This window comes from Culex pipiens, chromosome 2 (genome assembly GCF_016801865.2).
Source record: "Culex pipiens pallens isolate TS chromosome 2, TS_CPP_V2, whole genome shotgun sequence".
In the NCBI taxonomy this organism is placed as follows: Eukaryota; Metazoa; Arthropoda; class Insecta; order Diptera; family Culicidae; genus Culex; species Culex pipiens.
The window spans coordinates 193,490,692-193,517,971 of record NC_068938.1 but is presented as its reverse complement, the minus strand read 5'-3'; the positions used below and the strand labels follow the sequence as shown (position 1 = coordinate 193,517,971).

Below are 27,280 nucleotides of genomic sequence, written 5' to 3'. Positions count from 1 at the left end.
AACATGTAGCCCGGGCTGCTTTGAAATCGATCCCAGTCGGCGGCGCATTCCTCGTCACGGTCCCAGAAGGTGGCGGCGGCGCCTCCAACAGGCCGTTTGTCCGTTCCACGTGACCATCGCCGACCTGACCTGGACGCAAGCGGTGACCTGGATTTTGGCCCTAATTGACGGTGGCCATAGGTGGTTTAACCCTTGGCTATTCATTTTGTACAAACTATTTCGGCTTAAAATTTCCGATTAGGCAGTTGAGGGTTACCTCGAAGGATCCACCGGTGGCCAAGACATTCAAGTCGCCAGCGGACACGGCCAGAAAGCGGAGACCGAAAATATGCAGAAACCGTTAGAAATGTGTACTCACTTATAGAGAGGTGAAATGATAAATGTGTATGGGAAGATGGAGGTGGCGGTGGCGGTGGAGACCCAAGACTTGGAACCCGAGTCCCTGGACCCGATATCTCGCTCTCGCTTGGCGTGGCGTGGTTCGTGAGAACGTGTGAGAGATTTGTGCGCGCAGGAATTTTGTGCATATATGTAAAGTCAATATCCAAGTCAAATGGGGGTCTTTCTGATTTGCCGCCACTGGAACGGTCAAGATGATCAAGATGTTGGTAGGTCGTCCATGGAATAGCTGGTTAAGCTAGCACTGATTTCAAGAAATTCGATTACTACACCCAAATGAAAACTGTATGACTGAAAATGTCACCGTACTCCTTTATCCGATCTGTCAAAACGAGCTCAAGCGAAATTCATTCAAAAAGTGTGCTACAAAGTAGGCTACCACTTCAACGAAAGCGGCAACAACAAAGCGTGCGATACCTCGAATGAATAGCTGCGCGAAATCTGCCAACACAACAACAACAGCAAAAAACCCAAAACATACCGAGCCAATTAGGTATCCGGGGGGGTCAGGACACACGCGAATCGCCCAAAGTGTCCACGGCGCAGCAGGGAGCCTAACAAATGGCTTCCTGGACCCGTCGAAAAAAAAAATAATGCAGAATTGCCGGCTTTTTTAATGCTAATGAGGAAGCGCCGGCACGTCTTTTTTCGCACCCAAAACACAGCCTGAGCGAAGAGTTGAGGGGAAAGAAGAGGACCTTTTTTGGAAAATGATACGTTTTTGAACTTGGGTGAGTTTGTGCCAGTGAAACATACAAAGTAACCCTTTGCACTTCGTGCGCAGGTATCCTACGAGGAAAAGGTCGTAGCCGGCGCTGTTGAAGGTATTGATGATGGGTTCAACGACCTACGGGCTACGAAATTAGGTTTACCAAGCGCTAAAGCTAATACAAAGCTGTTTAAATGCTAGAACTTGTCTGCCTAACTAACGGGCCAAATCATCAACAAGTAGAGCACAGCCTGACGGAATGCGGAAGAGTAAACTCCGCCCGATACGGCGCTTCCAACGAACGAACAAATGCTACAATGTTGCTTATTTATGACACCTAATCTGAATGCGCCACTGCAGACGACGACGCCGTATGTTTGTGTTTGTGTTTTGAACGCCACACAGTCAGCGCCCCCCATGCTGTGCGGTAAACACGCGGACGATTAGCGATTGATTGATTCTTGGAACACACAGCGCAGCGCATCTTCTACGTTGTTTAGGCGGCGACCCCCGAGAGGAGAAAGACGCCGATTGTGCACAAAACCCGACCCGGCTGCTTCGATTGCGCGTCAACGCCAGAGACGTAGTCAGGTTTCGAGATGCAAATGTATCGGACCCGAACCGGGATCTCCGACGGCAAGAACTTGCCAAAACAAACAAATGAAGAGGTGAAGAGGATCGGCCAAAAGTGACTGAACCCCCCTTCGTGGATCCCCCTTCGGGAGTCACCAGGGCCGTCGTTTTATTGATGATCCCGCGCGGTAGACCCAGACTCTGGGTGATCTGGACGAGAGGGTGGACCTGGAGCGGCGGAGAAGCGCAGTCGTGATCGTCTGGTCTGGTTTCTCCGGCGCGGTTTCCAGTTTCGTTTTGACTCTTTCACCGCGCGCGTGTGTGGGGTCCCCTCCGAAGGGGGCGGAGCGCCACCCCTCTCTTCCCTCACTCTGCTCCCCAAGATCGATATGTTTTCGTTCGCGACAATACAAGAGTTGGACGGCGGCGCGCCTACTCTGATGTAGCGTGACAGATCGCGCGGCTGGAAAAGCTGTAAAAGCGCACACTGCACCGCTGGCGGTTCAGCAGGACCGGATTTATGAACTCGCGCAGCGTGTTCCCAGAGTTCGACATCCGCGAAAGGAAATCACCCAAATTCCGCGACACACTTCCCCTGGAGGGCTCGAAAAAAAATGCAAAAAAAACATATTTTTTCACCGATTCCTCTGCGCATGGCTATTTGTTTACAACTTCGCGGGAAGAACCACGAGCAAGAACATAACCAAGAAACTCCCGTCACATCATCGCGGTTGATCTCGGGCGCGCGCTTCATGTCATCGCGCCCGGACCACTCTCGGTGTGCACTTGCCCGCGGTCAATGACGTTACGTACTCCAAATCGCGCGCGCGCGTATTTATGCTCGGCATGTTCTGCCGCGCGAACATAACCTGCAAAACAAATCGGTGTTCGGAGCAGGAGGAGAACGCGTAGCAGGCCGTGTAGTAATCAAAAATTTTTAATGATCCGTGCACTCTTTCTCTCCGTGAATGCAACAGGCCAGGCCGAGGAGCAGGCCATGCCAATGAACGTCGTCGACGACGACGACGACACTCCAGGAATAACAAGAACCGGGTTCGTGCATTGACTCTGCTGGAGGAATGTTGTGTCGCGCGTAATTTTTGCGTACTTTTTTACCAGTCTGGTGACATTTTTCCTGCCTCCAGACGCGACTTGTTTGGGCTTGTGCGAGTTGGGCGAGGTCAACGTACTTTATGGATGTTCCCTCTGGAAGAGATTCCTTCGAGAAGGCTTGAACTCAAACGTGAGTAAAAATTCGTGAGCGTGTAACGCGAAAACAATGCGTTTGACAGTTTCAAGTCTAGTTTCAAGAAATGCAATAAAAACCACCGCAATCGCAAATTCCATCAAGCCAACGTGCTTATCCTGCCGAACTGACATTCCTCTAAGCACAACTCATCAAACAGTCATCAATATTCAACGGGGCACCCACCCAATTGAACGTCATTAGCGTCACCCAAGGCGTCTACGTCTAGTTGTCTGTGCCAATCGGCGACTAAGCGGGGCGGCAGCAAACATTCGCCTGCATCCGGGACTTTTATAACCTCGTTTCGTGGAAAAACTATTCTCCAACCGAATGACTGTAGCGACTTAGACGCGAGAACTAATACACTCGCGTACAATTAGTACCGTGGCTTATTTTTAGGCATTTCATTCATAAGTTCAATTCGTGTAAAATAGGGTTTGTAGGACTTTTCTTGTTTTTTCGACATTGTTTTCATAAAGGTTATCTGATATTTCTTCATAAAAATACTGGACATTGAAGAAATATCAGTTCCAAACAGTGTAATACAGTCCAGACTTGATTATCCGAAGCTTCCATTTTACGAAATTTCGATCATCCGACGTTCGAATTCCAATGTTCTTGAAAACTTCGGGTATTCGAATCATTAAAAATTTCACATTTTCAACCAATTCGAGTTCTGCGACATTATTTTTAATCAAATTGGAGTACTTGATTGCCTGTAACATTAACAATTCTTGACTTTTTTTTGATAAGGTCCTATAAACAAATGTAAACATTGAGTGTATCCCTTTCACACCTTATGTCAAAGTCCATCGGAGTAAGCGGGATACACTCAATGTTTACATTTGTTTATCGGACCTTATCAAAAAAAAGTCAAGAATTTCATTTTTTCAATACTTCATCAGCGCCATTTTGGCCGCCATCTTGGAGTGAATTCTTTTCAAATCACTTTAGAGCACTTTTGTGGTCATATTTGAGCTAAAAGACCCCAAAATCAGAAAACGAAAAATATATATTTTTATAAATCACTCATAACTTTCGTTAAATATCTGGAAATTTCTTAAAATCAAGTTGATCGAAAATTAGAACTCTCGACGGTATAGTGTTCCAAATATATGTTGCAAATACATTTTATTTTAGAAATATTAGTGTATTCCTGTAATTTTCTGGTTTAGAAGTCAAGCAATAAAAAAACCTTGTTTAACAAGTATACAGCATTTGATCTCTTTTTTTCGCACCCCCAATAAAATTTTACAACTTTTAAATTTTTTTCTAGAGTTTTATTAAAAAAGCCCTATAAACGTAGGAAGCCTTATAAATTATAAGACCTTTTTAAAAAGATTTGATTCGTTGGTTTCAGATGATCCTTATGCTTTTGTTTATAATTTGAGGAGAACCCAAATTACGAACAATAAATACGGCTAATCAATAAAAAAAATGATCCAATTTTTTAAAAAAAAAGCAGAAAATATCACATTTTTTTACATTATAACATTTTTTGTCTCAATTCTGCAAATCATCAATGAATTTTAAAAAAAATTCTATAGTTTTGATTCTTTTTTCGTTTTGTGGTCCACAAATTTGAATTTTTGTTAAAAGATTTGAAAGCAATACATTAAACAAACACAAAATAAACATAAAACGTATTTGAAATCTCGGGTGAGTTTTCAAAAAGCCTTGAGAGCCACTGTGACTACCGACACTAATATTCGTATTTCTCTAAATTGTAACAAAATTTCATTTATTTTTCTTTTGGGGACTTGAAAGACGTGTAGTTGAACAATTTTTGAAATTGATTTTTCGTAAGTAAGTTGAATACCGAGGCAAAAAAGGTTTTGTTTACCATTGGCTCTTACGGCTTTTTGAAAACTCACCCGAGAAATACATGGTATAACGCTAGTGAAAGGAAGGAAAGGTTTTCATGTAGAAAGTTGTTTTTGAACTTCCAGATTATTTAGGATTTTATTTAGAAATATTACATCGGTGAAAATTAAGTTTTTCAGAAAACACGTATTTTTCCAAATAATGTACAATGAGTGGAGGCGCTTGGTGGCTCAAGAAAATTTGGTTTTGTTTATGTAAATAAGCCTTATTAAATGTCGTATTTCAATATGTTTTACAATTATTTTCACCTTAAATTATTATTACACTTTTGACAAAAGTAATTACTACCTAACATCTCCATTAGCGTGAACAAACTTTTTTTCGGAAAGCACACAATTGTTACACTCAAAAAAATGAGTTCGCGTAAACGTGAACAGAGTTCATGCCAACGGGAACCAGGAAGAAAACTGTTCATTTTCATGGTGCAATGCACTATAAAAGTTGAACAGTTTTCTTCCTGGTTCCCGTTGGCATGAACTCTGTTCACGTTTACGCGAACTCATTTTTTTGAGTGTAGAGATAGAATATATTGAATCTTACGTTTCATCAATCAGGAAGAGGAAACACAACTTTCTACGTATAAATCTTGGGTCATCTCGATTTATGGTATGCTTCCGCAATCATTTAACAAGTTTTACGATGCAAATGTAAATTTTAAGAAATATATTTATCAGCTCCATGATTTTGTGGGGCAATTTTGAAATCGTTACGTTTGTTTGTCTGTGATAACGATTTCACATATTTCAAGCAAATACTTCAGATCTCAGCTCGAGCCTGTAATTGAAAAGTTGCCTTGCAATATTGAAAAAATAATAATTCAAATATTTATACGAAACAAAGACTCAAACTTGGAAAAGGCAATATATTTCAATATAGTTTGTAGCGTTATTGAAATCCTTTTCCAGTTCTTTTTTTGACATTTGTTCGACAATCGTATCTACTTCTAAGTTTATGTTGGTTGCATATTGTTGGCCAAATTTGAAAACCTCAATTTTCATTATTGAGATTTTTTTGTGAAAATTTCTAGGAAAAACACTTTACCAAACATAAACATGATTCTGAAATGCATGTACCGTTGCATTCACTAGCAAACTGCAGTGCATCAGTTTGAGCAGCATTCCAACGCAATGACTACTTTGATGACTAGTTCCGGTGGTTGCGCAGGCAGAGAGGCCTTACATGTGTGGTGGTGGTGCAAAACATTGCAAAAACTTGATGCGCCGACCGGCGACTGACGGCTTAACCGGTAGTGACTAATTCCGCCTCCGGGGGGGGCCCCCGTCTGCGAATGCACTTTACGCGCGCCCCGTGATGCATTTTAGTTTCATTCATAAATGAGCTGCACTGTTGGAACATATGCCTACTTGGATTGAAATTAATTAAATTATCATTTTTGTCTTTTCTTATTTTCTTGATGATGATTTTAATATTTAACTGTAATATGATACTTACTTTTTGTATTTGTTTTTCAACAGTGCACTTTTGCTAGTGCTAACGCACTTATTTATGATGTAAACAGGAAGCATGGCCCTTTTACACCGTGTGTTCGTCAATTCTGCGGAAAAGCCCTTCCCGCAAGAATGTCTGTTTGCCGTCCCATCCTCTACGAATCTGTGACCGTCATTGACGTTGCATTTCTTTGAATTCCTCGACTATTTGCAATAACAAGGCTTACTATGTTTGTGCATCGCTGCAGTTTGAATCGGGGCTAATGCAAATCACATTCCATTCTACGAGAAAGCCGTCACAATCTAACTTTTCCCCCCTCTTTCTTTCCATCTTTTGCAGCACAATCGCCAAAATCGTAATCAGCGGAATACCGCAGCACGCCAAATTCGATGACATCGAGCCGCTGTTGAAGCCGTACGGCAAGGTCGAACACTGCGACGCCGTCACCAGCAAGGACCCGACCACGCAAACCGTCCATATCACGTTCGAAAATCACGATCAGGCACAGAGGTGAGTTAGGTGTCCTTATAAAAGTTTAGATCATAGATTCAACGGTTGGTACTAAACCAAACATGCTATACATGTAATGTTTGGTAGGTCTTAACTTTAAAAAGGGAACATGATACACCATGCGAAAACATTTGTTATTTAAATTTATTTAACAGGTCAAACAAATAAAAAGAGTTTACTAATCCTTTACTGTCTAAATTGTCCTTTGAACATTTTATGTATTCCATATTCCAGAAATCATGATGCAAACTGTGTTCTACAAAAAGCCTTAAATCTAATGTTTATGTCTTTATTCTTATCAATTTAACTTTTCATAAAATTTGAATATTTGTGACGCGATTTTTTATTTGTGTTGAAAGCTCTCTAGAGCATTGTGGGCCAAAGTATGGCATATGGTCTATAAGCTATTTTTTATGACCCACAGAGCCATTTTGAATAATCTTGCAAAATGACCATTTGGCCATCAGACAATTTTTCTTCTTTGTTACAAATTATAGGTTATTTCTGTTCGCAAGAATTTCAAACAATTGTCCTGAAGCAAATTTCTACATATTTTTCACAATAATATTATTCAAGAATATGTAAAATGATGTAATATTATTTTAATTTTAGTTTAAGTACAGTTCAAACTCGATTATCCGAAGAAGTGTGTCCATTCCATTGATTTTTCCAAAATCGGGCTTTTTCGAAATAGAAAAATCAAATTTTGGTCTGATATTCAGATTTGATTAGGGAACAGTTGAATACTTGGTAATCGATAAGAATTTTAAAGCATTAAAACTTGTATTTCGCATATATTACCATTAATTTGGCTTATTAGGAAAATTGATAAATTTTAGTTCACAGATCCTCAAAATGCTTAAAATTTTTTCTATTTAATTTTATATATTTTTGAAGCACAGGCTTCTTTATTTACGTTTAACATTTGAAAAAAAATCACATTTAATTATTTATCATCAAACTCCCGCATTTGGGGCAATTCAGGACAAATGTAACAAATTAAGCCATTTTTTGCCTGATGTTCTGATTATTTTTGGATTTCGGTTTAAACATGACCAGAACAAAAGAATTAGCACACCGATTTCCAAATTCATTGCTCTAAAATTACACTGTAGTCTCGATTTCCTCCAGTTGGCGGTAGTTACTTAAAGATAATTTGTAAAACATGTTTTATATAAAACATGAAATTGAATACTAAGCTGAAATTTTATATTGACCGGCATAATTTTATTTGTTGTCGTTTTTGGTTTTTTTTTTCATTTTCAAAGAAACTATTTTCAAGTCATGTCATATAAAAAAATATTTATAAGAGGATTATAAATTTTGATGCAAATTGGAATTGGATAAAAAATTATTGTTCATTTCTTTTCCAAAGCACAGCAAAGAACAAAAAAACATTTTAAATTTCTTTGAAGCTATCTTAAAACTGCTGGCCTTGTTTAGGTTGAAGTTTAGATTATTACCAATCAATATTGTATTGAGCTAATTCTACGATTTTAAGCTTGAAAAACATAACAAATATAATGAAAACATAAATTTTATAACTGTTTCAAAAATTTAACGGGATTAAAAAAATTGGACGCTCTAATCCGAAGACTCCATTACCCGAAGTTTCGATTATCCAAAGGTTTGTATGAGACTTCGAAGATTCGAATCATAAACAAACAAATTTGTTTTAGCATTGTTTTTTATTTTGTTATTTTTAGCATTAAATTAGAGTTCTTTGAACCAAATTTAGTCAAATTTTAGTTTTTGATTGTCCATAAGCACAAAAATGCATTATCTCAATATTTCGACACCACGATGTTGGATGCCATCTTGGATTTAAAAATTCTTAATCACCAATAATTTTTTTCATAATTAACTATTTTTAATGGTTAGATATGAACTTTGGGCAGCCTTTTCCATAGAGCCCTCAGAAACAACATCTCTATACAGCAATTCCCCACGAAAACAGCATGATTCGAAAAAAAAGTTCTCCGATCGGGCTCAAAATTTTTCTGGGGGATCCTTGGCCGAAATAATTAGACCCGTATTTTTTTGTTTGGCCATTAGGGTGACCTACGCCGTGTTAGGGTGGTCCGAAAAATGGCAATTTTCGTCGATTTTCGCAAAAACCACTTTTTTCAAAAAATCATATCTCCGCGCCATATCATCCGATTTTAGCTGTCCTAGACGCAAAAGAAAGGTGATTAGTTTGGCTATTTGGGAAAAATAGTAAGAAGTTTCGAAAATCTAGCTTAACATTTGAAAAGGTCATATGAAAACTTAAAATGCTGTTTTGAAGGTCTCGGGACCAAAGAGCCTATGTATGAAAATATTTTTATCGGATTCCTCGGAAAATTTCACATAACATATCAAAAAATGGTGAAGTTATGTTTTCGATACTCTGAGATACGATTTTTTGAAAATAAAAACTGTGTTTTTCGACGCGCCACGCGCAAAAATTGGAAAATGACGAAAACGAGGAAAAATCGACTTTTTTTCACTAAAACTGCGATAACTTTCAAATTTCAGCGATGACCTATAGATGTTATGGTACCAAAAGTTGCGTCTTTTAATTACGAAAATTTTAGTATCCTAACATGTATAGGTCATCGCTGAAATTTTAAAGTTATCGTAGTTTTAGTGAAAAAAGTCGATTTTTTCCCGTTTTCGTCATTTTCCAATTTTTGCGCGTGGCGCGTCGAAAAACACAGTTTTTATTTTCAAAAAATCGTATCTCAGAGTATCAAAAACATAACTTCACCATTTTTTGATATGTTATGTGAAATTTTCCGAGGAATCCGATAAAAATATTTTCAGACATAGGCTCTTTGGTCCCGAGACCTTCAAAACAGCATTTTAAGTTTTCATATGACCTTTTCAAATGTTAAGCTAGATTTTCGAAACTTCTTACTATTTTTCCCAAATAGCCAAACTAATCACCTTTCTTTTGCGTCTAGGACAGCTAAAATCGGATGATATGGCGCGGAGATATGATTTTTTGAAAAAAGTGGTTTTTGCGAAAATCGACGAAAATTGCCATTTTTCGGACCACCCTAACACGGCGTAGGTCACCCTAATGGCCAAACAAAAAAATACGGGTCTAATTATTTCGGCCAAGGATCCCCCAGAAAAATTTTGAGCCCGATCGGAGAACTTTTTTTTCGAATCATGCTGTTTTCGTGGGGAATTGCTGTATAACAAAAAAAAAAGATTATCGGGATGATCAGATTTGATGTTTCAATAACATAGTGGTTATTTAATAACACGAAAATAACATGTAAATGATAGTTTTGGATATTTTAATGACTTTGATGATATTTGTGCGAATTGTATATTGAATATATAGAAGCTTTTTTTTTTGTTTTTGTTAATTTTTCTTTGTTATTTTGACAATTTATCTTGTTAAAAAAGCATGGTAATTTATATATCAATAAATGATACATTAATCGGATTTTCAATGTTCAAAGTTAAACTTTTGTAAAAAATTTCTCACTTTTTAGGAAAAAATATTTTAAGATTCCTGAAATCACGACTTACATTTTAATTGGGCTAAATAATATGATTTAAGCTCCTAGGGTGTAAAGTTTGTTGAAAACGAGTTTTAATGGTAAAAAGATGTTTAAAAAAATGAATATAGATTTTTGAAATTTTTCCCAACACTTTTTTATGGACAGACCCCAAATTTGTTTGGAGACTTGCATAAAGAAATAAGGAATCGACGGATACAAGTTAAAAACTGATATCATTGTATTTTTTTGTGCGAAATTCTAGAGAACTGCTCATGTACTTTGACCTACTTTAACTTGTTAAATTCATGTCTTAAGAATATTTTTAAGACTAAAGTTATATTTCTAACCCGTTTTCCGAGATTTTTTTTTCTCGTAAAACGGGTTTAAAATTATAGTTAAGTTCTGCGGAGAAAATATTTAAATTAAATACATTTAAAAAATTGAGCAGTTTGCTTACTTAAGCGAAAATAAACTAAATTTCCATAAAATTGTAAAATTTCTAACAATGTTCTTTATTTCTCCTCCAATTTCTCCCCCAGAGCGGTATCCGGCCTGAACGGGATCGACTTTGAGGGTTCGAAGCTGCTGGTGGAACTGTTCGAGACCAAAGTGGCGCGGCGAAGTGCGCGGGCACGCTCGCAGTACGCCGGAATGCCCGGCGGCGGCGGCCCCGGTCGCCAGACGGACTTCCCGCTGCGGCTGCTGGTGGCGTCGGAGATGGTCGGCGCCATCATCGGCCGCCAGGGCAGCACGATACGACAAATCACCCAGAACAGCCGGGCCCGCGTGGACGTGCACCGCAAGGACAACGTCGGTTCGCTCGAGAAGGCCATCACAATCTACGGCAACCCGGAGAACTGCACAAGCGCGTGCAAACGCATCCTGGAGGTGATGCAGCAGGAGGCGAACAACACAAACAAGGGGTGAGTTGGTTGGGACGGATGGATTTTAAGGGATCTTTGAGGGTGCTTATCGTGTTTTTTATCTTCTTCAAATTTCCAGTGAAATCTGTCTCAAAATCCTCGCTCACAACAACCTGATTGGACGCATCATCGGCAAAAGTGGGAACACGATCAAGCGAATAATGCAGGACACCGACACGAAGATCACGGTCAGCTCGATCAACGACATCAACAGCTTTAACCTGGAGCGCATCATCACCGTCAAGGGTTCGATCGACAACATGTCCCGGGGCGAGAGTCAAATCAGCGCCAAGTTGCGCCAAAGCTACGAGAACGACCTCCAGGCGCTGGCCCCGCAAAGCATAATGTTCCCGGGACTGCACCCGATGGCGATGATGTCGACGGCCGGCAACGGAATGGGCTTCGCCGGACGTTCCGGCATGTACCCGGGCTCCAGCTATCCGATGTATCAACCGCCGACCGCACCCGGGGTGCCGCCGGGGTCCAGTGACGTCCAGGAGACCACATACCTGTATATTCCAAATAACGCCGTTGGTGCTATCATCGGAACCAAAGGATCGCATATTCGTAATATCATAAGATTTTCCGGTGCTTCCGTCAAGATCGCCCCACTCGAGGCGGACAAACCGCTGGAGCAGCAAACCGAGCGCAAAGTTACCATCGTCGGCACGCCGGAAGCCCAGTGGAAGGCCCAGTATCTGATCTTCGAGAAGATGCGGGAAGAGGGCTTCGTGTCCGGCACCGACGACGTGAGATTAACCGTGGAGATCCTGGTGCCGAGTGCGCAGGTGAGTGTAAGCCATGACATGACCCGGCTGTCCGGCTCTCCAGGGAGTTGACAAAACTAAAAAAAAATCCTTAAACTATCCAACAGGTCGGACGCATCATCGGCAAGGGTGGCCAGAACGTGCGGGAACTGCAGCGGGTCACCGGAAGCATAATCAAACTGCCCGAGCACACGGCCGCGACGCCCGTGGACGAGGAAACCACCGTGCACATCATCGGTCCGTTCTTCAGTGTTCAGGTGAGTGTTGGAATTTGAAATTGTTTAAGCTTATTAAATTTGTACACCCACAAGAAAGACATGCTGCACTAAAATGTTATTTAGCACTAGATACTTAACTTGGTAGACTTTCTGCAAAAAAATGACACATTATCATTGAAATTGGCCGATTTCATAAGATTTTATTTTCTAAAATTCATGTTTCTATGAGAAATGGTGCCATTTGTCTACAAGTCTCCATCGAATTTTAGCAACTTTCCATATTAAAATGTTTTTTTTTAACCTGTGCGATCATCACTTATTTACGAAACTGTTATCAGATCGCAAAATATAAAAATTTGATCAAATGAAATTGATTTTTTCAGTTTTTTCGTTATCATTCGCAAAAAATTTACATAAGAAATAACAATAAAGAAATACAATTATAGAATAAAATAAATAATTTCTCAAAAATTTCATATTTCATATTGAAAATTAAACCTAATTTTCAAAAAAAAACATTTTTTCAAAAAATTATCGGGTTCCGGGTCAGCAATCCATTGCAATTAAAATAACATGAAAATCTTCACAAGAATACGTATTTTTTCCTGTATTTTTTAAATGCAATGTTTTTTGAGCTTATATATGGGTGTTATAACAATAGATTCTAGTCTGCATTGACAATCGAAATGGGACTAATCATCAAAAATAATCATTAAAAAAATAAAGTAAAACAAAAAAAATCGAAAAATGTTATTGCAATCAATTGTATGTATTATTGTACCGTCATCTGGAGCGAATCGGGATACATGGGGTTGATTGGGACAGCAGTTTAAGCAATGTTGCAACCTAATATTTTGCTTTTTTGACATGGTTACGGTTAGACCAGATTTAGAGCAACCAAATGTGCTCATTCATTCAAAAATTGAAAACTTCTAAGTGCTCTAAAACGTGTTGTCCCTATTCAGACTGTAGTCCCGATTCACCCCAGTTGACGGTATCACATAATACTTTTTTTAAATACTCAAAATTTTTATACGTATTTTCGAAAAAATACTCAACATTTTAGTAATTACAATATGAGTATCAAATGATCTAAAAAATTTCACACTTTTCAAAAGTATTAATACTGATTTTGAAAATACTCACAATTTTCACAAAACAACGTATTTTTGAAAAAAATACTCAAAATTTGAGTAATTACAATATGGGCATTAAATGATGGAGATTTTTTCACACTTTTCGAATGTATTATTATTTTCAATTCAATTCAGGTTTTATTAGTGAATAATCATGATACAATTTGTTCATTTAAGTACATAACAGAGTTTTGGTGTTCCTTACAGCTGTGAGTTGTTTAATATTTCATTTGGAAACTCTAATTGCTTTTAACTAAAGATTTAACAAAAGATAGAAAAATTTTCAAAAAAAAACTATCTGTACTTGTTTTGGAAAGGAGATAGTGAGAGAGGAAAGCTTAAAACTAGATCACAGTAAAATATTTATCCATTATAGATATACTTAATCATAAGTTCGCCAAGCGCCATAAATTGCTCCGCCTTGTTACGGCAGGTCTTGAACCGCGTCAACATCTCCCCCGCGAGAGCAAAGAACTCCGGCAGGGTGAAAAGATCCTCGCCAGTTACTTCTTGCTGCGCCGAATTGCCGCCAGCGGCAACGACGCTGGCAAATGAACGTCCCCATCCAGGAGGAGACGCTGAATTGCTCGCTGGGACCGTACGCTGCTCAGCTGCAGGAACGGTTGTGCACGTACTTCGATGAGGAGGGCGGGACGCTGCTGGTTTCTTCTTCCTCTTTTCTTGCTCCTCGAGGTAAGTTTTGCGTGCACTGCATCCACGGTAATTACTGGTATGATTACCTTCGCAGTTGGCGCACTTGATGCGCGGCTTGGTTTGGGCTGCGTCATCCCCCAAATCCGCCTTCCGTGGCAGTGAACACACCTCAGAAAGGTGTGTGCCACCGCATTTCACGCAACGTGGCGGGAGGTTGCAGTGTCGCGAGCCGTGGCCGTACTTCTGGCAACGGTGACATTGCGCTGCGTCGTTCGGGTGTTTCGAGTAAAACCGCCAGTTTACCCAAAACCCGTCCAACGTTTTAATCCGCCGCAGGTCCTGGATCTTGACGGCGCCGCGATTGAAGTACAACAAGTACAGCGTGTGCGTACCTGTCTCCGTGGTCTTGCGCGAGAGCACCTTTATCTCCCGCGGTTGTACTTTCGCGTTTTGGAGGTGTTCCTCCAGCTGCGAAATATCGCGATCCATATACCCGCCGAGGACAATTTTTACGGGGACGTCCTCTGCATGGCTAAAAGTGTAGTGCCTTATCCCATTTGCTTTGAGAGTCGCGATCACATCGGCAAAACTTTTTTTGTCGAGTGTGATGACTTGCACTGCAGTTTTGCCTAGCTTGAGCGAATATTTATTGCCCTCGAGGAGCTCATCTATATCGTCTGCGAGGTGGCCCAGACAATAGATAGGCGGCGGCCTTCGTTCTTTCGAACGCGTTTTGTTCTTCTCCTTTGCGCTGGACTCAGGAGTGTTGCTGTTGTCGTCGTCGTCGTCACTGCTGGTTTCGACATCTTCTTCCTCTTCCCCGCTGAGGGGCTCGTACGGGTTGCTGGTTGAAATTCCACCCGTTGATTTACTGCCGTCAGGTTTCGGCGCCTTCACCTGGCTCGGGCCTGCTGCTGCCGCAGTCTTTCCACGTGTCAACACGGGACTTCTCGGGGCCACGATGCCACGTGGTCGGTATTCGGGATGCAAAAGTGTATTATCGATGACACTTTCGCTCGTTTTAGCGATGACGGCGGTTTTGGCGACGGCTTGTTTACCACCTTTTTGCACTCGGCCGGTGGAGGAACTTCGCGGATGTTTCGAGGCCGCACTCGAGCTGCCACGACCCCGGCCGGACTTCGGCATCTCGGGTAGGCAGTTTCGCGGATAAACACGTAACTCGCGACGTTAAAATTGAAAAAACTTGGAGAGCGTCGAACACCGTGTTGTTGCTGGCTCTAACGTTGCCAGGGTTGTGATGTATTATTACTTTTTTGAAAATACTCACAATTTTCAAAAAACAACGTATTTTCGAAAAAATACTCAAAATTTCAACAGTTAAAATATGGGTATCAACTGGTCGGGAATTTTGCATACATTTCGAAAGTAATTATACAATTTAAAAAAAAAACTTAAAATATTCACAGCAACAAAACAATACCAATTTTTTTTTTCTATATATGGATATCAAAAGATTGTGAATTTTTCGCAACTTTCGAATGAAATGATACTATTTTGAAATGCTCCAAATTTTTCACAAAGCTTAGTATTTGCTAAAAAAATACTCCAAAATTTGAGCTATTGCAATATTTGTATCAAACCAAAAAAAATCTTCACAAAACTACGTATTTTGTACATTGTAACTAAAATGTTTAGTACTTTTTTGATAATACGTACATTTGTGAAAAATTTGAGTAGTTGAAAAAAAAGTATTATAGTTTTCAAGAGGTATGAAATATTCTCCATCATTTGATATCCATATTGTCAATACTAAAATTTTCATTGCTTTGAGTACTTTCTAAAAAAATATTCCTTTTGAAATCTCGGATCAGTTTTCAATAGGACGTAAGAGCCATTGGTAAACAAAGCCCTATTTGCATCGGTATTCGAACTACTTACGAAAAATCGATTTAAAAAATGCTTGAGATTGTTCATCTACACGTCCTTCAAGTGCCCTAAACTAAAAATAAATGAAATTTTGTTTCAATCTGGAGAAAAAAAAAACTTGTGTCGGATGTCACGGTGGCTCTTACGGCTTTTTGAAAACTCACCCGAGAAATGTATGACACATTTCTGATCATTTGATTATATCTTACTTGCGATATGAAAAATTTTCGAAAATTTAATATGCATATTGTAAATAAATCAGATGAACAACTTTTTTTCGAAAAATACGTAGCTTTGTTATTTTTTTTTATTATGAAGAAAAATCACTCAAGTATTTGCTAAAAAATACTTTTGAAGTGTATAAAACGCATCCCATATTAAATAAAAAAAAACTAAATCGAAAAAATAAAAAAATACGTAGTTTAGTGAACAAAACAAATATCTTACTTGCGATATGGATGTTGTAAATATAAAATTGTTGTAAATAAATCAAATCATGTGTATTTTTTTTTTCGAAAATACGTATTTTTGTTAATTTTTTCACTGACCTAGAAAAAAAATTTCACTTACGAAATCTATAAAAAAAAATCCGATCATTTGATACCCATTTTGTAATTGCTAAAAAATTTAGTATTTTGTGAGAAACATTTTCTTTAAAAATACTGGCAAAAAAAGTATTGATGTGAAAATTTTAATTTACTTTGATTTTATTACAAATTTTAATTGAAATGAATAGCTGACCACATTCCGCTTCCAAAACATTTTTTTTTAGTTTGGATTATTTTTCAAGAAGTTTAAATTTTTTTTTCCATATATAGCAAAATCTGAAAAGCTCAAAATTACTTCTTTTGACATAAGGAATATATGGACAAAGTTGCATCGAAATGAAAAAAAATATAAATATTGAATGAAGTGGTTAAAAATGTAATAGAACTACTCATTTGAGATATTTCAACGGGAAATTTCTATCATAATTTGTATGAAAATTGAGATATAAAAATGCTCTTTGCCCATTCCACGAAAATAACTCAGTTTGATATATGTTTTGTCTTTTTAATAAAAAGTAGTTTTTTTCAAACTACCAATTTTCAAATTATGTTTTCAGTATTCAAATTTTAATCCTTTAAGTCTGTACTTACTGTTTTTCTATGTTTGTTATTGTAAAGGGATGAGGCACAGACAACAACAAAAAAACTTTGTTGATTGATTCCTTTTGCTTAAATGAGCCGTTCTACATCATTGGTCTCCAAATACAAATTTGGGGGTTGTTCATTAAAAAAATAAATTTATATATATTTTTACCAAGATTTTTTTGTTCAATAAATTCGGTTTCTTCTGCAAAGTTGTAGGTTATGATCGAAAAATAGTAAAAGGATAGATGTCCCTATTTTGGGTCTAGTATCAATCAATACTGGACCTACCAAACTTAATTAAAGAAATTGTGCAAAAAATCAAACATTTCCAGAGTTTTTTTTGAAAAGGTCCTATAAGCTATTGTGTGCCATATGTTAATAGGACCTACTAAAACAAAACTCTGGATTTTCATAAATCTGCCATGGGGTCTGTGGTTCGAAAATAGGTACACAGTACGCCGAATTTTAGAAGCAGTAAATGGGGGCAATATTTGTTTATGTTTTTAAATGTATCTCTTTTCAAATCTGACTAAAATTTTAAATTTGTTTCTTCCCCTACAGTCTGCCCAGCGGCGCATCCGCACGATGATGCTGGCGACGAATCCCCCGCCGGCCACGAACCGACAGAAGTCGTCCAAGGGCAAGGAAACTCCGACCTCGTCCGCACCAGCCACGCCCGCCGCCCCTCCCTCGTCGAGTACAAACGCATAATCAAAAGCTGAAACTGTAACTGCAACAACAACTACAACTACTACCACAACAAACAAAACAATTGCAATCGCACCACCAGCATCATCATCATCATCGTCCCTACCGGAAGTGCGACCGCAAAAATCCGTTACAGAAAGGTCAAACTATCAACAATATCTGGAGCAGCAGCAGCAGCATCAACAGGAGGAGTCCGCAATTGGGAGGTAAAATCAGTCCTTTTTATTGATAAATCAAGTAAGAAAAAGAAGCCTCAGGAATACAACTAAAACACACACACTAGAAGAGTAAACCAACACACTCAAGTAGAGCCAACGTATCGCCTCTCAGGTCAGCTATCTAGACAAAATTAAGCAGCAAAATTTAAACCCCCAAAACAAAATAACAAAAAAAATAGCATGCACCACTAGTAAAGCACGAGTACCCCTGCTAGGAGGATCGTGTGCGTACATTTTTCGGCAGCAAAAAATATATATCCACACATCCAAAAAAAAATTCGGTTCCCGCGTAACCCTCTCGAACCACTTTCGGTCAAGTTTTCTTAAATATTTAAAATTTACACATTCCTCAATTTTTCGGCACGATTTCCTTGCAAGATAAGCAACCTTCGATGGCGTTCAAAAATATATATTTGCTCTACTTTTTTTTTCGGGAGAATCAGTTGTAGAAACAAGCTGGAAATGTTTTCCGTGTAGGCACTAAAAGAAGAAGCTACAAAACACTACTTTGAAAGGAAACCGCAAATCAAAGAATAATTACCATTATATCTGGAGCCGGCAGGAGACCGTTAAATTTTTGTCTGTACATATATTAAGCTAAAAAGAAGAAGAAAAATCTAGGTTGTAAAATTCTTTACTGTGCGAGAATCAATAGTGTGCAAAAAAAAACAAACCAACAAACAACATCAAACAAAGTTGCACTTGTGTATTCTCTTTTCTTTTCGGAAGAAAACAAAAAACACTGAGAGAAAAAGAGATTTTATTCTCTCGTGCCGAGAGAGAAAGATTCCAACGTTAAAGTTCCTCTTTTGGACGGGCCAAGCTATATTTACCACGTGCACGTGAGAGAAAAACAAAATTTGATACACGAAGCTTTTTTAAGCCCAAACGCGCGCGAGCGTGCCAAGAGCGAGAGATGCGAGAGAGAGAAACGAGAGCGCGCGACTTTTGCGACGACGAGGAGAGAGTTCGGTCGCGTGGGTTGCTTTGATGGTGTGCGTGACTAGAGTGACGTCACCCCACCACATTGAAATGCACGTGGCCGGCGAACCATTTGAATGCCTTAAGATTTCGGTGCTGAAGATGTGTATGAAACTCGAGTAGTAGTGACCAGAATGTTGCCAACAATGTTATGAAAAGGTGGCAAAAAGGGAATAGAGGCGTTTCTCAGTCAAAACAAAATCACCGTTTCGGAAGCAGATTCAACAGATTCAAAATTTTATGGTTCGGACAACAGCTACCACAATACCTCAGAGTAAGTGCATTAGTCGACGATGGAGAACACTAAAGCAGTAGAAATGTCGCACTTTTTCATACAAACAGTGGAACAATGCCGTAAAGAAAGCCTACAACTAATTTAGGGTAGCCAATAAATGACCAACAAGCAACGAAAGCCCGCTCAGTGCCATTCTTTTCACACTGGGTGCGGCTATTGTTTACTATCCTATTTTTAAAATGAGAAAAACGTGTTTCGTGAGAGAGCTTGTGTGTTCTCTCGCGCTCACACTCACACAGTTACAACCAACCGCCGTATACACAGTAACAAATGCAAAAGTTTTGTTTTTAAAACGTTTCAACTTTACAAACACTGATGGTGCATTATTCAATTTTTATTAACTTGTTGTTGAGCATACTTGTTGAATCCTATATTTCCTATACAAACTATTTTCCCCCTTAGGACCTCCTTCCGCCTTAAGCGTTGTTTATTAACTTTGTTTTAACTTTTTTGTTTAAATACAAGCGAGACAAACTCACCAACACACACACTCATATAGAAACCACAGAACAATCAATATCTGTAATAGAGAAGTACCTCAAACGCATACACAACAGAAATCAAAATAGTTTACTTGTTTTTTTCCACACACCTTCAATCTACATAGTTAGTAAATAAAAAATCAATAAACAATAGTTCTTGCGAAACAATCACACTCACACCTCACTCACGCATTAGCTGACTAGTACAAGAGTTCTGTTACACTGTTACAAAGTTCTTAATTCTATCCCCCCAGCAGCACCTTTAAAATGCAAAAATCCTCAGTTATCAAAGTAGGCGTTGCGCGAGCAAAAGTAGAGCGCGCCATCTTTTGTTTTCGTTACCACATGGTTCGGTTTGGTCTCCCCGCAATCCCACACTTTTTCTTCCCAATTTTTCCCCAACCCTGAGCGGAGCTATTGCTAGTGGCGTCACGTTCCAGCCCTGCGTTTGACAGCTAGCTTACCATTAGATGTGAAGCACCTAGAAGAATTCTGACAGTGACATAACCAAACTTTCTGGAAACCTCCAGCAAACGTCAAACCAGTGCAAATTTCAAAACAAATGACTCAAAACGGACGCAACGTAAACAAAACGCTTATGCCGCTCACACTCCTTGTGGACTTTCACTGGAGTGAGAAGGGTAGACTGTTTGTTTACATTCAAGGTGACGTCCTTTGGAATTGTTTGTTCCGAGTTCATCCCGCTCCCTCTGGTGAATGTTTACAGAAGAGATCCGGAAAAAGATTCAGCAGCAAGTTTGTACTGGTTTGATGTTTATTAAGAATGCAGAAAAGTGAGGTTATGTCACTGCTTGCATAGAGCTTTATGACGTTTCGCGTACACACACTAGCGCACTATTTGATTTTGCTGGCCGGACAAAATTTAACCTCACTTTTTTTTCGTGTACGTACACGCAATACATACGCACGTAGATTACTCTATAGTCAAAGTGGTTGACTGCTAAAAGTAAGCTAGCTGTCAAACGCAGGGTTGAATTTCGCCCCCCTCCATAGCTCCACTTCCTAGGGCTTTTGTTAATTTGATTTGGTTAACCGCGGTGGATTTTCTTGAAATAATTCGAACTGTCAAAAATCAACCAAAACATCTACCACATTGATCACACAAAAAACTGTGGTAGAAAAGTATCAACCGGTAGATCCTTTGGTGGATTTTTGACAGTTCGAATTATTTCAAGAAAATCCACCGCGGTTAACCAAATCAAATTAACAAAAGCCCTCCTGACTAGGGAGGCAACTTCCGACGGAGTAGGGTCAGATTTAGTAGTATGATAAAATAAACTAAAATAAATCTAAAACGGTATGATTTTTCAAAACGAAACATTTTTGGCGAACGAAAAAAAAGCAAAACTTTCTGGCATGGCAGTGACACACAAAATTGACAAATCTCTCGGCAGCGCAAAATTTTAACGTAAAACAAAAACAAAACACAGTTGGACACACTGGGCAAAATCAGCACGTGTTTTTGGCACAAAGTAAACTTTAATTTATGATTTCGGAAACTCGTACGGGGGTTTTCAGAGAGGGTTAGCATTTCTTTTTTGCTGGATCGAGCAGGAAAGAAGAAGATGAGGAAACCAATTTTGGAGGTAGGATACAGCACACACGCAGACAAAACAGACACTCACCCAGACGTGAAACTTGTGAAGCGATCAAAATTCAAAATTTTACCGAACATGACGATTATTAACATTCAACCTAAAAAAATGACTGCTTTTTCACACACAAAAAAATCATTGACTGAAATGAAAGAAAAAATTAAAAACTAAAAGAAGTAAGCAAAACATGCGTCTCGAACGCATGGAAAAAAACTAAAAAACGTAAAAAGCTAGGCCATAGATTCGCACATTATTGGTGCGAATTGTGCGGATAAAATTTATTTGACAAGTTTATTGTCGGGGATAAGATTAAAATGATACTAAAGAATGTGAAACATACACACACACAAAGCTAAACACACACGAAGAGTGAAAACCCAAGTGAAGTTATCTATTAAGGTGAAAACAAAACAAAAAAATCGGAGAATGAAATTTGGTGGTAAAACATGAGAAAAGTGACTAAAATCAATTGTTAGATTTTTTTATTATATATATTATATTGAAAATATACTATATATATTTAAAATGGTAAAGAGAGAAAAAAAAAAACAAAAAGAAGAAAAAGATATTTAGCTAACAAATTTAATATTTATTAAATACTAGAGGCTATAATATCGTTGAATATTTGTAAAAAACGAACCTTGATGAGAGAAAAAGGTCAAAATTGAATTTAACTTAAGAAGTATTTTATTTTCCTATTTTTTATTATTTTCGTAATATTTTGTTTAGGTTTTGTTGTTTACTTTTTGTAAAAAAGAGCATGAAGCGGAAGCGGAAGAAAAAAACCAGAGGTTAATGCGTTATTTAGTTGTGCCAAGCAAAGAGCGAAAGAGAGAAAAAGCTGGTTTGACAAACTCCACCAAAAGTCAAACCGAAGCGAAATCGAATGGATTTAATGGGTTGTGATATATGAAACAAGCAAAAAATTGCGGGAGAACTAACTCTAATTTTGAACTGTTGAAAAAAATGCAGCAAATTAAAAAAACACACAAACAAAAAAAAATATCGCTGAGTGCCGTCAGATGGAGACGCCACAGAGCGGTTTTTCGAACCCAAATTTCAATCAAAGCAACCTACAATGCTTACTATTTTGGCTGGCTTTATTCAAACTTCAATCACAATCGAAAGCAAAGCAAGCCTTGGAGTGTTCCATCTGAAAATTACACCTTGTTTATGTTTCTTGCAACAGTGAAAAAGCAATTTCAGAACAACATTCTTCTAAAATATGCAAACAATAGTTCATTTTGATGTTTTGTTGCATACTTGTTCTTTTGAACTTCGACATCTGAATACAATCAAGTTCCTGTGAGATTTCTGGAAATTATTTCAAACAACTATATCAAAACGCATTTCAACTTTTTGAAATGTTGGGAAACAATTTTAAAATTTCTTTTTTGAAGCTTCAATGAAAAAATAACCAAATCATACACAAAACACTCAAACAAATCTAACATTTTTGGGTACAAAACGAAAAGTACAAATGCAAACCGACAAAAGACTAACGAAAAACTTGAGTTCAAACGGCTTTTGCGTTCGATGATTTTATACAAAAAGAATCCATTCAACAACAGCAGCAAAAACAACCGAAAACGCAGCAAAATCGAAGTAAATGAAACGAAACTGTATCATCAATTGGCAGAGCAAGACCACAAACGAACAACTGAAAGCAGCAACCAACCGGCAGAAGAACAGAAAAGAAGAGAATGAATCTAAACATAAAATAAACAACAAAACATAGCCACTTATCTAACAACAAAAAATCTAACAATGATGACGAAGAATGTTTATTCCCCGTACAATATGTCAAAACACAAGATCAACTCCGTAGCCCAGAAAGAAAACAAATGGACATGGCAACAACAACAACAATTGGCAAAAACTAAACAAATTTGATGAAAACGTCTAATCGAGAAGAAATCAACAAAAACTGACATGAAAGAAATAACAGAATCAATCAAAGCACACATTGACATGTATAAACTTACACTTCACAATGTTGGATATAACAAACAATTTGGAAAACAAATCTAAAAATACCCCCCAAAAACAAATGAAAAAAAAAAACTCACAAATAATAATCGTAGCAAGTTTTGGCCCCTTATTTGCACATCTTTAGGATTAACAAACAAAAATATAGAAGAAGAAAAAACACACTCGCTTTTGGCATATTATGATGAGAGAAAAAAATAAGTAAAAACAAAACATGCTTCACCAGAACAAACCACACAACCACACATAGACATTTAACGAACACGTGGACTTGAGCATATGTAAACAAAGAAAAAAAAACTGACAGTCGATCAAAGCAGGCAAGGTGATCGCAGGGTGACAACGGTATCTCTTAAGGAAAAATTATGTTTTGTTTTGGAAGTGCAAACAAGCAAAACCCAAATCTGTAGGCTAAACTCACACACAAAATAAACACACACACACTATTTAAGACAAAATGAAACAAAAATAAAGTTTGGTAAATGAAAACAAACACAAACACACACCCTAGCGCGATTGTTGGAGCGGCGACGAAAGCGAACATATAAACTGTAGTATTAATTTTTAGATTCTCTAACCTCAAAAAAGAAGGCAAAAAAAATCATCCATATTATCAGAGTACATGAAAAAATTTAAGAATAAAAAAGGCAAACAAAAAATATAATTGGTAGCTGTAGGACTAATTTTTGGCGTGTTTCTCCCATACTAAATTTATCACAAAGCGCAGAATACTAAATAATCTTAAACATAAAATGAAAACATATATTATAACAAAAATTGATGAAAAAAAATTACACAAACACAAACATATGGAGATCACCTTGTCACTTGCGGGAGCGATCAGATTAAGCAAAAACAAAGAGATAATTGAAACAAAAAGAGAATCCCGGTTTCCTCGCTTCTGAATCATAACCAAAATAAAAAAAGAAAGAAAAATGAAGGAAATATGATTGGGTTTTGAAAACAGAAGAAACATTCTTACCTCATACTGATAACAAAATATTTAGGATAAAACCGATTTACCAGAGAAATGAAAAAACAAGCAAGCCATGATTGGTCGAAAAATGAAAACAAACAGCTGTCAAAATCGACTCCGATTTTGATAAAATTTTAGCTTTCTGTTTTTGGCATAAGGTAAACAAAAACATGGAATATCCCAAATATATGGCGTGCACACCTCACAAAATTACACCCTCGAAAAAAAAGGTAAACAAATACTTGACAGAAGCAAAACATTAAACACTGAAAAGAAAAGTATGTATTCAAACTTAATTTTTGCGTTTATTTGACGGCAAAATGTATTGGATTGATGTACCGGAAAAAAAATCTTATTTTGTTTAGAAATGATTAAAAAACACTATCGATAACGCAAACATAAATATTTGGACATATTCTAAAACAAAGAAAATCGAAAACCAAGGAGCAAGTTTTAGATTTGATTATTAATACTACTACTACTACTTCTACTACTACTACTATTTAATACTACTTCTACTACTACTACTAAAAAAGAAATTCGTGAATTCTACAACTTTTTTGTTTCTTTTAAAAACGTACATTTCTTTAAAATACTTTCGTTTAATTTGAAATAGCACTGTAAGCATTTTTGATGATGAAAAGAAAAAAACTAAGATGAAATAAAACTAAATTATTAAAAGCTAGATGCAAGATGATCGGAACTACTAAAAGCTAAAGCAAGCGTAAATTTTAAGTTTAGGTAAACGTAAATCAGTGACATCCTGCACACACACACACGCGATGATAGTTTGACACGGATAATTTTCCTTTTCGATTTCCCTTTTTTAACAAAAAAAAACACACACACATTTTTTGCCACTCATTCATCAATAGAGAGCGCTCCTTTTGACGGCCTTTCCTGGAGAGACACTCTAGTTCACAAAAAAAATCATCCCACAAAAAAAAACAAAACACAAAAACACAAACAATAACAAACTGGCGGACCCGTTCTTTATTTTTGTGTTTTGTCTCACGCACGCTCGTGTACGGTATACATAGGTTTATCAAGAAATGGAAAATATTATTTTTTTCGCTTAATTTAAGTAATGTGTAAAACATCCAAAATCCCCCCCTAAGAAATGAAAATGAAACTAGCGCCACCACCAAATAAGGAGACTGAACTACACCGTAATGAAAAAAAGGTGGCGTACCTATTCTTATCCCGCAACTCCCCAGAAAAAAAATCTCCGCATCATCAAAGCAGGCCGAAACATTGGTCTGCTTTGACGTTTGCGTTCCTCCTCCCCACCAAACCCTTCACCCAGTTCCCAAAAAATCAAACATTCTTTCTTTTTGTTTTCGTTTTTTCTTCTACAAATAAAAACAGTTTCATTTTCCAACGCCTGCTACGGTACGCCGAGGAAGGTGAAAAATGAAAACAAAAACGGTTTCTTTAATTTTTCGTTTGGTTTGTCATCGCTCGAAAAAAAACCAAAAACAGAAAAATAACAAAAACTCATCCAGAAGTAGAAGTTTTACAACAACAGAAACACACTAACGCGAACGCCGTTAAAAGTGTAAACGGATGTAGTAGTTGAAGAGCAACATCAAACACCACCACCTCCAATACCAAGCCGAGAAAGAAAGAGTTCTTGAAAATACTTTAGTTTGAACACTACACGTTATGTTCTCAAGAATGCCTGTAATTAGTAAGAATCAGTAAATTATAATATATTTTTATTTTTTCATTGTTTAATTATTAAAGAAAAAGAGAGGATAACTACAATAGTACAGTAGGTATGAGTTAGGATATAATGCAAATATTGACAAGCCTGTGTGATAATAGTTTATATTCCTGTCATTATCTGTATTTATATCTCCCTCAAGTAAAGAAGTAAAGATAGAACTGTAAAAATACGTTAATTAATGAAAACGAACCAATATTAAAACATAAAGATTATATTTTTATAACTTTTTATTCTTATTTCTATTGACCATAAGCAAAACCCACAACTACAACAAGACAGTCGGCTTATTTTCACCATTTTTGTTTTAGTTTGACAGCACACACCCACATGTACACAGTTACACTGACATAAATCAAAAATAGCCATAAACATTTATCCACAATTTGCTAAACTCAGTTTGCTGTTTATTTTATTTTTTGTTTTTATACCGCAAACAATAGCCTCACCTGACGCATATTTACCGAAGTCTATTAATGCAAACTTTACTGTTAAACAAGTCATATTATTATTTTTTACACACCCCCACACACACTCAAACAGCAACAATAACAAACATCCGCAAACGAAATAAACAAAATATTTATATACATACACAAACACACACACCAAAACGCAAACAGCTAAACGCACCTCCCCCCTATCCAAAATCAAGCACCACTAAACGAACCCCAAGTCTTCGGAAAGAAGAGAGCCGGAAATACCAACAAACAAATTTAGTAAACAAAAAACAACTATTAACAGCTTGGAGAATAAAATGGCATGCTTAAACTGAAGGAAAACTAAAAAAAAAACACACACACATACAACAAGACTAAAATATATACAAACAAAACAGTTGCAAAATATTAGCAGAGAGAGAATCATTTTTCCAGCGTACACTTGAAGGTGTACATTCAACAACAACAAATAAACAAAAACAGAAGAATTGTAAACAAAACAAACACACACACGCGCATGAGTAGGAGTTTCGAAAGGAGAGTAAACAACAAGAAAGAAAACTACCTCAAAAATATATTATAACGAAGAAGTAATGGATTAATTTAAAGGTAACAATTAATAATATAACAAGATTGAAAAAAAAGAAACGAAAAAACCCTATATATTAAAAGTAGTTTGTATTTATATGGAAGGAAAACAGTTTAAAAGAAAAAAGCAAGAGAGAACACAGAAAAGAGAGGATGCAAATCTCCAACAACAGCAAGGAAATCCGCTCTGCTAAAGAAAAAAAAAACTGCAAACAACAACATCCGACCAGTAAAACAACAGCACACACACTTATTGCAGAACAACAGAAAAGTCGA

At 37.4% G+C, this 27,280-nt stretch overlaps 1 protein-coding gene across 4 annotated transcripts in view; it reads left to right on the top strand.

Moving 5' to 3' along the window:
* Nucleotides 1-26,677, top strand: part of LOC120415163 (insulin-like growth factor 2 mRNA-binding protein 1) — a 118,444-nt gene extending 91,767 nt beyond the window's left edge. For 3 of the 4 annotated variants that reach the window (XM_052707169.1, XM_052707168.1, XM_052707170.1), the window contains 5 exons: nucleotides 6,600-6,770; nucleotides 10,807-11,190; nucleotides 11,270-11,984; nucleotides 12,065-12,214; nucleotides 17,547-26,677. In XM_052707169.1, the coding sequence (XP_052563129.1) occupies nucleotides 6,600-6,770; nucleotides 10,807-11,190; nucleotides 11,270-11,984; nucleotides 12,065-12,214; nucleotides 17,547-17,696 (1,570 nt within the window). In that variant the 3' untranslated portion in view covers nucleotides 17,697-26,677. The remainder of the gene's footprint in view (nucleotides 1-6,599; nucleotides 6,771-10,806; nucleotides 11,191-11,269; nucleotides 11,985-12,064; nucleotides 12,215-17,546) is intronic. The other variant, XM_039576598.2, reaches the window with a different exon arrangement.
* Nucleotides 26,678-27,280: the final 603 nt, after the last annotated feature.